This window comes from Salmo salar, chromosome 16 (genome assembly GCF_965601325.2).
Source record: "Salmo salar chromosome 16, fSalSal1, whole genome shotgun sequence".
Classification (NCBI taxonomy): Eukaryota; Metazoa; Chordata; class Actinopteri; order Salmoniformes; family Salmonidae; genus Salmo; species Salmo salar.
In genome coordinates, this window is record NC_138306.1 from 78498720 (window position 1) to 78513254 (window position 14535).

General features: G+C 44.0%; 1 protein-coding gene across 2 annotated transcripts in view; it reads right to left on the minus strand.

The window, feature by feature from the left end:
* LOC106574938 (interleukin-1 receptor accessory protein-like 1-B) overlaps positions 1–14535 on the minus strand; it is a 343657-nt gene that overhangs the window by 190515 nt on the left and 138607 nt on the right. For both annotated transcript variants that reach the window (XM_045697956.2, XM_045697955.2), the window contains exons 4-5: positions 12440–12626; positions 10950–11103 (exon numbers count right to left, since the gene is read on the minus strand). In XM_045697956.2, the coding sequence (XP_045553912.1) occupies positions 10950–11103; positions 12440–12626 (341 nt within the window). The remainder of the gene's footprint in view (positions 1–10949; positions 11104–12439; positions 12627–14535) is intronic.

The following is a 14535-nucleotide window of genomic DNA, read 5'->3' on the forward strand; positions in this document are numbered from 1 at the left end:
TCTGTCTGTAGTCCATTCTGTCTGTAGTGAATGTTAAATCTGAACTGATATAGTGAGTTATTCTGTCTGTAGTCCATTCTGTCTGTAGTGAATGATAAATCTGAACTGATATAGTGAGTTATTCTGTCTGTAGTCCATTCTGTCTGTAGTGAATGATACATCTGAACTGATATAGTGAGTTATTCTGTCTGTAGTCCATTCTGTCTGTAGTGAATGATAAATATGAACTGATATAGTGAGTTATTCTGTCTGTAGTGAATGGTAAATATGAACTGATATATTGAGCCATTCTGTCTGTAGTGAATGGTAAATATGAACTGATATATTGAGTTATTATGTCTGTAGTCCATTCTGTCTGTAGTGAATGATAAATCTGAACTGATATAGTGAGTTATTCTGTCTGTAGTCCATTCTGTCTGTAGTGAATGATAAATATGAACTGATATAGTGAGTTATTCTGTCTGTAGTGAATGGTAAATATGAACTGATATATTGAGCCATTCTGTCTGTAGTGAATGGTAAATATGAACTGATATATTAAGCCATTCTGTCTGTAGTGAATGGTAAATATGAACTGATATATTGAGCCATTCTGTCTGTAGTGAATGGTAAATATGAACTGATATATTGAGCCATTCTGTCTGTAGTGAATGGTAAATATGAACTGATATATTGAGCCATTCTGTCTGTAGTGAATGGTAAATATGAACTGATATATTGAGCCATTCTGTCTGTAGTGAAAGCAGTAGCGAGTGATGAATGGACAGGGCTAACCGTGTCAACTGAAAAGGAGTGCATGCTTGAAAACATGAAGTGAGGTTACACAAAGTACGGCAATTTGTTCTAAAATATGCTGAAAATAAATCCACAGGTGAAGAGAGGAGAGATCTTCTATAGGAAAAAGTAGGTGTCTACAATATATAGAGAGATTGAAGGGGTCCTCTCAGGGCAAGGTTCCATTCGCAGCATGTCAGCGTAAACCAATCAAGGAGATGTTTGAGGCAGCGAGTCACGGGTCCATTTCCCCTCTGTCACATACAGTCCAGTAATGCCTTTATGAAAATGAGTGCTGGCTGCACATGACAAATCACTGTAATTGATCACATGGCCATCCATCACAGGTAAGAACCCTCTCTTCCTCTGAGAAGCAGTGCACTTGAAGCTGAGTGCTTAAGACAAGTATACTCCTTTCCTCCCCTCTATCTCACCATAATTCCATTCCCTCCCCTTACTTCACCCACCTACCCTTATCCTTCTCCCTCCACCTCATTACATGGAATCACAGAAAGAAAGCATACTAATTCAGCCCAGTCAAATGGCAGATTCGGTTACTCTGTTGCCAGGACGACGGGAAGATAAGTGACAGGTGATGAAAGTTCCGCTGAGCTGTGTGCTGTTCTGTGCTATTCTGTTCTGATCCGATCTGTTCTGTGAGGAGGAACAGTTTAGGGCCTGTCATGCCAATAGTCCCCCGGACAATCCGCCTTGTTTGCATAGCGATGATAGAAATAACGTAATTTAGGCTGTAATGATCTCCAAAATTATAATCATTAGGTCATCACACCATTGGTATAGCAACCGACGCTAATAGTTTATTGAATCCCATTGTGATGTAGAGGGGGACACTATTTGGCACTTTTCTTCTGCTTGTTCTGAACATGTGATGTAATGGTATTGCTACATCACATCTATTGCAGCTCTGATGATCCAGTGTCTCTCTGATGGACTGGATTAAAAGTGTCAGATAATAAAACAGGATAATTCTGGCTTTAGAGATAATACCTGCCTTGGTCGACCCTCCGACTTGCAAAGTGTATTCACACAGAAAATTCCATTAGTGCGTGCACACACACCTACACACACACACACTTCTTTTGCTTCTCGGCTATTGTCAATCCTTAACTTTCCCTTAAAACGTATGGTAGTGTGGGGTACTTCAAAGTCTAATAAACGGTCCATCTTTGCGAATAATCTTCCAAATGAAGAGTTCTAATGGAGAAGTAAAGAAAAAGCCCCAATGAATAGCACTTATCTACCACCTTTAAATAAGGGAGAAAAGTACTAACATATCAAACATGTTCTCACAAAGAGACATCATTTCTCCTGCAGCCAAATTCTTCAGGTTCCTTTTCCCCGTGCTGCTTCGGACAGTCTAATTATACTCTATCAATTAGAACGACCCTTATTAATTACCCTACTTCATATGCTAATGAGTCAATTTCACAGAGCCAAGACAAGAGGAGAGACCTCTGTTCTGTAATGGCTGCCCATTCAGCAGAGCCTAGTCGCTGGCCTGCATCCCAAATGTGTGCCCTATGGGCCCTGGTCAAAAGTAGTGCACTACATAGGGAATAGGTGTCACGGTTGTCGTCGGAAATGGAGGACCAAAACGCAGCAGGTATGTGTATGCTCATCTTGCTCTTTTAATAAATACAAAATGAACACCAAAATAACAAAGAACGAACGATCAACAAAAACAGTCTGGTAAGGCACAAGGCTAAACACAGAATAATCACCCACAAATAACAAACAAACACACCCTCATATATGGGACTCTCAATCAAAGGCAGATAGACAACACCTGCCTTCAACTGAGAGTCCCAACCCCAATTAACCAAACATAGAAACAGACATACTAGACAAAATCATAGAATACCTGAAAACCAAACAGTGCCCAAAAACCCCGGAATACTTAAACCAAATGCCCCTTCAACAAAACACATCACCCCGAACCACATAAAACGAATACCCTCTGCCACGTCCTGACCAAACTACAATACCAATTACCCTTATACTGGTCAGGACGTGACAGTACCCCCCCCTTAAAGGTGCTAACCCCGGAAGCACCTTAACAAAAATAACCCCAAGCAACACCAAAAAGAAAAATTCCCCCTTACTAAAGGGAGGGAAGGGAGGGTGGCTGCCGGCAACGACGGCACTGTGCTACACCCCCCCTCCCCAACCCACCTATCTCTGGAGGTGGCTCCGGCTCAGGCCGTTCCAGGCTGTCGGGGCAGTCTGGCAACTCGGGACAGTCTGGCAACTCGGGACAGTCGGGGCAGTCTGGCCGCTCCGGCGACTGTTGACTGGCGGGCAGCTCCGATGGCGACTGTTGACTGGCGGGCAGCTCCGATGGCGACTGTTGACTGGCGGGCAGCTCCGATGGCGACTGTTGACTGGCGGGCAGCTCCGATGGCGACTGTTGACTGGCGGGCAGCTCCGATGGCGACTGTTGACTGGCGGGCAGCTCCGATGGCGACTGTTGACTGGCGGGCAGCTCCGGCGACTGTTGACTGGCGGGCAGCTCCGGCGACTGTTGACTGGCGGGCAGCTCCGGCGACTGTTGACTGGCGTGGCTGGGTTTACGCACTTGAAGGCTAGTGCGGGGAGCGGGAACAGGACGAGTCGGACTGGGTTGACGCACTTCCGGGTCCGCACGAGAGACAGGAGCTGGAAACCCAGGGCTATGGAGGCGCACAGTCGGTCTTGATCTTACCTCTTGCACAACCCGTCTTGGCTGGATGGAACTAGTAGCCCTGTACGAGCGGGGTGCTGGTACAGGGCAGACTGGGCTGTGCAGGGGCCTGATGGTAGCCGTGCGTAGAGCGGGAGTTGGGTAGCCTGGTCCTCGGAGGCGTACCGGCGACCAGATGCGCTGCGCAGGCATCCTCCTACCAGGCTGGATGCCCGCTCTAGCACGGCACCTGCGAGGGGCTGGAACAACGCGCACCGGACTGTGCGTGCGTATGGGTGAGATAGTGCGCTCCTCAGCGAAACATGGCGCTCTCCACCCCATACGCTCCTCCATATAACCACGGGTAGCTGGCTTCCGGCTCTTCCTATGCCTAGCCAAACTACCCGTGTGCCCCCCCCAAAAAAAATTCTTGGGGGTGCCTCTCGTGCTTCACCCTCAGCGCGTCCATGGCCTCGTACCTCCGCCTCTCTGCCTTGGCTGCCTCAATTTCCCACTGCTGGCGGCGATAATCCCCAGCCTGGTGCCAAGGTCCGGCCCCGTCCAGTACTTCCTCCCAGGTCCACTTCTCCCGCCAGTCCAACTCGAAGTCCCTCTGCTCCTTCTTCTGCTGTTTGGTCCATAGTTGGTGGGTGATTCTGTCACGGTTGTCGTCGGAAATGGAGGACCAAAACGCAGCAGGTATGTGTATGCTCATCTTGGCTCTTTTAATAAATACAAAATGAACACCAAAATAACAAAGAACGAACGATCAACAAAAACAGTCTGGTAAGGCACAAGGCTAAACACAGAATAATCACCCACAAATAACAAACACAAACACACCCTCATATATGGGACTCTCAATCAAAGGCAGATAGACAACACCTGCCTTCAACTGAGAGTCCCAACCCCAATTAACCAAACATAGAAACAGACATACTAGACAAAATCATAGAATACCTGAAAACCAAACAGTGCCCAAAAACCCCGGAATACTTAAACCAAATGCCCCTTCAACAAAACACACCACCCCGAACCACATAAAACGAATACCCTCTGCCACGTCCTGACCAAACTACAATACCAATTACCCTTATACTGGTCAGGACATGACAATAGGGTGACATTTGGGATGCATCCACTGAGAGAACAGCCAGAGGAATGGAACCACCCAGCAGAGTTCCAGAGCTACAGATCCACAAATTCCTGTTCTTACTTGCTGTGGTAAATCCTTGCAGAGGTATTGTATGTCTAATGAAATGATGCAGGAGTCTGTAGGATAGGATAAGGTTATTTAGATATGGTGCTATCTCTGGACCTAGGACTACACGTTTTCCATTGAAGGAACTGATTGGGCACTCAGCTGCTAAATCAGTTGGAACATCCAAGGGAGGAGATAGGCATTATAAACTCGGTTTTCTACGAGCCTGTTTCTTTGAACCTGGGGGCATTTGGAGTATTGTCATTCTCTACTTAAGTGGAGAGCCTTTTCCCTTGTCAACGGTAGGCCTAGCATTAGCATCACTTTATTGTGCTTTATTAGAAAATAAAAAGCAAGATCACCACTGCCATCAGTCCCTAGTCATTAGCTAAACATGCAGACCGTTCGTTTCCCTCTGTGCAGCACAAGAAGACACTATAACAGCCAATTGAGTAGGTGGTTCATTTTCCACCCTTTATTGTGCAGTTTTCAATCCACCGGATCAAACCGCATACCTTGTAAAACAATCATAAAATCCCACATTTTATTTAGGAATAATGTCTATTTTCAATAGTTCCACCAATGGCTGAAGACATCACTATGTATAAAGAGGTCCTCAAGACAATCCAATGGAGCGTGAGCTTTCATACTCTTCTCCTGCTATAACAGGCCAGTTGACCATTGATACAGAGAACAGGGACAAAGGTTGGGGAGGAGAAAAGAGATGGACTGCAGTAGTCTGATCATAATAGACCCAGAGGAATGGCTAGTATTCTACAGAAATGAAAGGAATTACATTTACACTCTGTGTGAGAATTATTGAGATCCTTGTACTAGAAGTACATTATACAAGATATAGGCCTATAAATATCCATACTGTAGATATTAGATTCATCTCAAATCAAATCACATTTTATTTGTCACATGCGCCTAATACAACAGGTGTAGTAGACCTTACAGTGAAATGCTTACTTACAAGTCCTTAACCAACAATGTTTTAAGAAGTTAAGAAAAAAAAAGTGTTAAGTAAAAAATAGATCAGTAAAAAAATTGAAAATAATTCAACAGCAGCAGCAAAATAACAAGCGTCAATGTGCAGGGGCACCGGTTAGTCGAGGTAATTGAGGTAATATGTACATGTAGGTAGTGTTAAAGTGTCTATGCATAGATTATAAACAGAGAGTAGCAGCAGCGTAAAAGAGGGGTCTGGGTAGCATTTTGATTAGCCGTTCAGGAGTCTTATGGCTTGGGGGTAGAAGCTGTTAAGAAGCCTTTTGGCCCTAGACTTGGCGCTCCGGTACTGCTTGCCGTGCGGTAGCAGAGAGAACAGTCTATGACTAGGGTGGTTGGAGTCTTTGACAATTTTTAGGGCCTTCCTCTGACATCGCCTGGTATGGAGGTCCTGGGTGGCAGGAAACTGGGCCGTACGCACTACCCTCTGTAGTGCCTTGTGGTCGGCTGCCGAGCAGTTGCCATACCAGGCAGTGATGCAACCAGTCAGGTTGCTCTCGATGGTGCAGCTGTAGAACCTTTTGAGGATCTGAGGACCCATGCCAAATCTTTTCAGTCTCCTGAGGGGAATAGGTTTTGTCGTGCCCGCTTCACGACTGTTGTAGGGGGTGTGTCCCAAAGACCCTCCCCATTATTGATTAAGGGGACCTTAAGATTCATATGTTTTGCTGCAGGCCTTATAATAAGATACTGTTGCTATGTGTCTAAAAACTCTGCCACTGTATGTTGCACAAGCTATCTTTATTAGTCTTTGTGGATAAGCCCTGGCTGTTGTGAGAGTGTGCTTGCAGGCTAGGTCTGAGTCAGACCGAAACTAGATAAAGAGAAGTAACCACTGTCTGGTTTAGACATTTTAATCTTGTGTGACAGTGGACAATTCTAATAAATTCAGAGAAGCTACTAAGGTAACCTCAGCTTAATGATACACACATACACTGACGTAGGTGATCATACCACTAGGGAGTGATCACCTGTATAACATCAGCTGTGCCCTTAGGTGGGGAGCAGAACTTACTCAGAAACATGCGTTATGTTCCTGTTGTCAACTTCTGTCTGCAATTGCATTAATAAATGAATGATTGATTTACTTAAAGATATTGTCTGATTGCTGATTTCACCAATGAGCCAATGATTGACAAGGAACAAGGAACCAACCCCGACACTGTCTTAAGTGTATTTGGACCATGGTAGTTTGTTGGTGATGTGGACACCAAGAAACTTGAAGCTCTCAACCTGTTCCACTACAGCCCTGTGGATGAGAATGGAGATGTGCTCGGTCCTCCTTTTCCTGTAGTCTACAATCATGTACTTTGTCTTGATCACGTTGAGGGACAGGTTGTTGTCCTAGCACCACATGACCAGGTCTCTGACCACCTCCCTATAGGCTGTCTCATCGTTGTCGGTGATCAGGCCTACCACTGTTGTGTCATCGGCAAACTTGATGATGGCAGATGTGTCGTTCCCTCCCCTTACCACCTGGGGGCAGCCCATCAGGAAGTCCAGGATCCAGTTGCAGAGGAAGGTGTTTAGAATAATTTTGCACGGCCAATTTTTCAGTTTTTTATTTGTTAAAAAAGTTTGAAATATCCAATACATTTCGTTCCACTTCATAATTGTGTCCCACTTGTTGTTGACTCTTCACAAAAAAATACAGTTTTATATCTTTATGTTTGAAGCCTGAAATGTGGCAAAAGGTCGAAAAGTTCAAGGGGGCCGAATACTTTCGCATGGCACTGTATCTCCATTTACACCAGTCACGCAACAACTACATAAAATATTGTTCTGTACTGTATTGATAAAGACTATACAACATTATTCAATGTATGGACCAGGATCGTGGCTTTCCTGTAGGATACTGGGAGACGTACTGTACAGCATAGTGGAAGCATTGTGAAAGCATTGTTATGATTATGGCTGCATATTAAATCAGGATAATCTGATTGTTTTGCAAACACATGAGCACTAGATGAATGTCACACAATGTACCACTTCCTCCAGATCACACGGGTCCAACATAACTACAACGACACAACAACATCACGGCAACATAGCCCCCCCGTTAGAGGAAATAGCCTTGTTTATATGTAGAACTGGTGAGACTGGTATTTTATGAAATAGCCAATGGGCTTGTTGTCATTCAATGTTCTAAAATTGAAATGAAAGGTCTAACGGATGTATGTGTCTAAGTTAATGTCCTATGTGTCATTTAAAGGTCATTTAGCTCCAAGGACTGTGTTAGCTACAGCACATACACACAGTGGATAAAACATTAGAAACACCTTTCTAATATTGAGTTGCCTCAATTCGTCGGGGCATGGACTCTACAAGGTGTCGAAAGCGCTCCACAGGGGTGCTGGCCCATGTTGACTTCAACGCTTCCCATGGTTGTGTCAAGTTGGCTGGATGTCTTTTGGGTGGGGGACCATTCTTGATACACACAGGAAACTGTTGAGACACACTCAAACTGGTGCGCCTGGCACCTACTACCACCTACTACCACCTACTACTACCACCTACTACCACCTACTACTACCTACTACTACCTACTACTACCTACTACCACCTACTACTACCTACTACCACCTACTACTACCACCTACTACTACCTACTACCACCTACTACTACCTACTACTACCTACTACCACCTACTACTACCTACTACTACCTACTACCACCTACTACTACCTACTACTACCTACTACTACCTACTACCACCTACTACTACCTACTACCACCTACTACTACCACCTACTACTACCTACTACTACCTACTACTACCTACTACCACCTACTACTACCTACTACTACTACCTACTACTACCTACTACCACCTACTACTACCTACTACTACCTACTACCACCTACTACTACCTACTACCACCTACTGTTCAAAGACACTTAAATCTTTTGTCTTGCCCATTCACCCTCTGAATGGCACACAGACACAATCCATGTCTCAATTCTCTCAAGGCTTAAAAATCCTTCTTTACCCTGTCTCCTCTGCTTCATCTACACTGATTGAAGTGGATATAACAATAAGGGATCATAGCTTTCACCTGGATTCACCTGGTCAGTCTATGTCATGGAATGTTTTGTACTCTCAGTGTTTGTCTTTATTACAGGAAGTAATTTATGTATGCATGTCTATGTACATGTACCGTACATGATGTGTGTAGGTGGGCCATGTTCTTTCCTCTGCCCTCTACATGTGGGCGGAAGCGTGTAATTATTATTCACGAGCGAGAGAGAGAGAGAGAGAGAGAGAGAGAGAGAGAGAGAGAGAGAGAGAGAGAGAGAGAGAGAGAGAGAGAGAGAGAGAGAGAGAGAGAGAGAGAGAGAGAGAGAGAGAGAGAGAGAGAGAGAGAGAGAGGGTCCTCAGATTCCCTCCTGATTTCAGTCAGATAAAACATTTGCAAACACAAAAGCAGGACGTTTTCTCGCTTAAAGAGAGAGTTCTCCCAAATTACTAAATTACATATTGGTTTCCGTACCCTGTAAGCAGTCTATGGACAAAGTATGACAGCAATCCATGCTTTGGTTTAGTTTTCCTTTCCACATGCTAATGTTTTAGCATTCGTGGCACAAATCCCATTCAAGTCATGGGACCATTATTATAATTTTTCTCTGCATCATTGTCACGTCCTGACCAGTAAAAGAGGTTGTTTGTTATTGTAGTTTGGTCAGGGCGTGGCAGGGGGTGTTTGTTTAGAGTGTTTCGGGGTTTGTTGGGCTATGTTCTTTGTTAGTCTATTTCTATGTTAGTTCTAGTATGTCTATTTCTATGTGGTGTTTACTGGGTTGACCTTCAATTGGAAGCAGCTGCTCCTCATTGCTTCTAATTGAAGGTCCTATTTAAGAGGGGTGTTTTTTCTATGGGATTTGTGGGTAGTTATTTCCTGTTTTGTGTTCGTGCACCTGACGGGACTGTTTAATGTCGTTTGTTGTTTTTGTATACGTGTTTCTTTTGTTTTCCTTCTTTAATAAAATAAGAAGATGAGTTTACACGTTCCCGCTGCGTTTTGGTCCAATCCCTACTACACCCGTGACAATCATGTTAAAACATTAGCATGTGGATATAACAGAGAAACTCAACCAACGCATGGATTGCTGTCATACCTTGTCCATAGACTGCTTACAGGGAAAGGAAACCAATTTGTAATTTTGTACTTCGAGTGAACTATCCCTCATCCAGAAATGCTAAATGCGTCTCTTTGTGAGGGGAAGGAAATCGTCCCAGGGGATGAGGACCGTCTGAGGCAGCAGGGAACATGATTGATGAGTGAAATTGGTCTTCTATGGAGTCTGCCTTTGTCTCTTTAGGGGATAATAAACTGTAATCAGATAGCCGTAAACTGCAAATAGTTTGCTTGACCTCGAGACCACTATGGACGATGGGTGTGATGCATCGAAATGTAACAGCTCTTAATATATCTTGCTACAGTAGTTTTCTCTGGTGTTTTCTTTTCAGGGTTCAGCCATGAGGGCAAGACTGAGTAGAGTAGATCTTTTTGTAATCATTGTGTCATTGATTGAATGCACCTGTACTATAGGTTTTCCATCAAGACTGTCCAAGTTGTTACTGCACATCAACGTTAGCGGTGGCGGTGGCAAGCGATCTCTATTCTGTCACACCCCTACCTCTAAAGATAAGGAACGTTAAGTTCAAGCTTTAATATTTGAACAGTCTTAGTTAAAAAAAAGTGATGAAGTGGCTCTGTGCAAATTGTACTACTTAGCAATTAAGACCGCCAGCTGAAATCACGACAGCACAGAGGTAATAAACCCACCATCTGACAACAAGGTTCACAACTACTGTCTTAGCAGAACAGGTGTGTTTGGTAGTGACAACACAACAACAAGTAGTAAGAGATTTACCATTACCATCTATATATATAACTACTCTGGATGAACGTCAGCATTCTGACATATTTCTAATGAGATGTCTGCTGCAACATAATCCCATCAACATTTTCTCCCTGAATGTACACCTCAGATATCTGTGTTTTCTTTTAAATCAAAACGTATTCTTCATTTCAGCCAGGCAGAAGATCTGTAGCTCATATGCAAACAACTATTGTGGCCATCCCCAAAATAGACGACGAACACGACACAGCTGCACAATAGCAATGATTATTAAATCCGCTCTCCCACAAAGAATGAACTCTGCCTCGCTGACTGACAAAACAACATGAACATTCATCAATGCCAATAAAAACACAATGCAAGTTATCCCCAATGGCCCAGCATGGAGCACATGTGACCCGCAAAGGAGTTTTTCTTACCTGTAACGGATAGTTCTGTAGTTCTTCTCACCACGAAGCTGCCAAACTGTAATTCACACGTGTAATTTCCAATGTCATCTTCACGCACCTCCCGGATAGAGAGAGTATCTCTTCTCCTTACAATGCTTTGTCTCCACTGCTTTGGCTTGCATTCCTTCGATTCAAATAGAGAGAAGGCACATGAATGTAAAACAGCCCGAAGAAACAGAAAAGCAGTATACAGTTGGACTTAGATTACACTTTTTACAACATACAATGTAGACTTGTAGAAAAAATGGGCGCCTGAGGAAATGCATCGAATCATTCCAAACTTCAAACATCTCTTTGATCACAAATGCATTCTCATCTTGTATTTAGTGTTGTTGTATTGAGTTCCTGTTTTTGGCGAGACGAGTGTGATCTATTAAACAACATTATATCGCTAAGTTCCCACTAGAAGAACAGCGTTTTGGGTTGAAGCAGTTCATTTTGGGAATGAACCCAGAGGATGAACGAGGCCTTTGGAAAAGGGAACTTGTGCCACACAAACTCATTCACCCACAGCAGGAAAACTGGAATACCGTGGGTTGGTTCCACCTGCGCTCGCGGGTCTCCCAGAACTCAATCAGCTCCGCTTCCAGAGACAGAGCAAATAACTACAATATTTTAGGGCCACAGTCATTATCCATGTTTTAATTTGATTCACTGGGAAACTGAAGAAGCACTGTGGCCATCTAATCCAACATTCATCTAGTTTTGATGAATTGGCCCCTGGCCTCCGTTGGCTACTCCGTCAGTCTGCTGTTACACTGTGGGCAGGCGGCCGGGGCCGGTGAGGGCCACTGGTCGACTCAGATAGCCAGACTTCTGACTCTGAGGACCCCCCCCCCCCCCAGTCGTTTGGGGGGGGGGGGAGGAGTTAATTTCTTTGTCTTCTAGACTATTTACATCATGAACGTGGGCTGTGGCCCCTTTTCCCCAGACGGTTTGAGTCTCATGAAAAACAAATGACATGTAAGTGGGTGCTCTGTTGCTGTAGCTCAGTTGGTAGAGCATGGCGCTTGCAACGCCAGGGTTGTGGGTTCAATTCCCACGGGGGGCCAGTATTTAAAATGTAATGTATGCACTCTACTGTAAGTCGCTCTGGATAAGAGCGTCTGCTAAATTACTAAAATGTAAATAAATCTACCTACTGTCATCAAGCTAGCACATAGGCTACAATACATACAAGTATACTTAGACTAAAATAATAATATATAAAAAATTAAAAAGTCATCTCTCATTTTTTTTATATATTTACATGATCATACAGTTCTGATTATACGCTGATAAATATATGTCACATTTGATAAATGACACATAGCAGCGGTTTCCCAGACACATACTAGGCCTAATCCTGGGCTAAAAAGCAGGCTCAGTGGAGAACCTGCCTTAATTTGTATCCTTGACACTGCCCCTATGGCATTCAATCTGAAATAAGTTACAGACATAATGTTATAGTGGACTCTTACCTTGTACCATACTATCTCTGGCTCCTTCCCCGGCTGGACATAATCCTCAATGTCCGGACAGGTGATATCTTTACTTTTGCTTAACTCTGCCTTCTCGAAGTACCTCATTTTGGAGTTGTAGCAGAGGTCTGTGTCGTTCTCCGCCACTGTCAGTGACATGGACACTTTCATACAATATGTGGAATTCCTGCAAAACACAAGTGAACAAATCAATAAGTTTAATCATTTTTGTATAACATCGTTCTCTCACGCCACTATCACTATATGTTGACAGGTATTGATACAGTATGCATTTGATGAAACTGTAATAAACTGTAATAAAGCCCTTTTGTGGGGAAAAACTAATACTGCTTGGCTGGGCCTGGCTCCCCAGTGGCTCACCAGTCGGTATGGGTATGGCTGTGTCCCTGCCCAGTTATGTGAATTCAATAGATTAGGGCCAAATGAATGTATTTCAATTGACTGATTTCCTTATATATACTGCAACTCAGTAAAAATCGTTTATATTTTTGTCCAGTATACATTTGGAAAGTAAATGCAGATACTTTAATAACGGATCAAAACATTCTTAACTCATTAAGCTTTTAGAGTCAGCCCTACTTGTTTGATCTAAACCATTGACACTCAGATACAGTGAGCCATCTGGTTCGGGGGGAGAATATGGGAAAGTTTGACATTCTACTCTCTCGTCAACGTGAAAAATCATCTCTTCACCTCCACTCAGCCGTGGCTGGTTGTCCGGACCGTTCATACAGAGCTGCATTATGTTTTCTCACCCATCCAGGAGGAATGGAAATGATGAGGGAGAGATGAACCTGGTTATCACAAATTATCGATGGCAACGACAAAAGAAAAGTGGGGAAAGCCGAGGTGGAAGGGAGACGAGGGTTAATGCAGAACGGCAGTTCTGAAAGTCAACAGCAGTGAAGATTGAGTGAGCCTTTTGTTTCGATGCGTTATGCAGATACAGCGCAAGCTAGCAGAAAATTACTTGCCAGAATTGATATTTTGGTCAGACCTGATAGAGAAAAGCCTATCAGCCCAGAGGACTACAACTGTGACTGTACTGCATAGGATACAGTTGAGAAAGCTGTGAGGGAATAATGTAAATGCCAAGTCTGGCAACCCAGTCATGTACAACACTATGGCCCCATACTGTGTGGTACAATTGCACTGTGCTCAGTCTAATAATCGCTCTGTGTTGAATCTGTACAACTGTTCAATAACAATTGGCCCACACCAGCAGGAACTCCAGTAGCATGCTCACGTAAATGAGCAGGGAGTTTGCGTCGATTGCAGTATACCCTTCCACAGCCATAGTAATACATCAGTCATCACACCTGGTTGAGGTTTTTTATAGCTAGGTAAACAGGTTCATGTTTGGCCTTTGACTCCAGATGAGTGATTCTTAGGCAAGGATTCATGGATTTTTGGACTCAATGGACAGAGGTATTGAGTGTGCAGGGAATTCCATACAATGTCGGAGGGAAAAGCCAGCCTAATGTGATCAATGAGCTCAATCAGTGTGACCTTTGATCCGTCTATGCATCTACAGCTAATAAGATTGTCTCCACTCACGACTAGCATCAGTAGCTGTGTAGCCTAGTTCTTCAAGAGGGTAAGCACTGTATCAATTGGCCCATAATATCAAATCCTTCTGGTCTACAGATTTCAACAAATGACAACATTTAGGAAAACCTCATTGGGTAATTTCAGGGGCGCAAGCTGGTAACACAGATTTGAGGCTGAACCAACAACCAATTATAACAAGTGGAATCCTTCTATAATTGCCACGGCATTAGCGCAGCCTTGCAGATTAGCAAACAGTAAGCAAAGGCCATAGTCAGACACACCCTCTACTGGGCACCGCGGTCTGTCCGATTAAGTCTGCCCATTTTATGAAGCGGAGGATGCAAATGCGACATGATGTGGAGATTATCCCAGACAACTCGCACCAGATGGACACCTGTGCAAATGAGATCCCCCGGGTCCGCTCCCCCTGTTAAATATTCTGGGCAGTGCTGATAAACTCGCCCGGTGGGAGAGAGAGAGAGAATAGTGTCAGCCTGGCTGTTGAGTGATCGATGGCCCGGGCC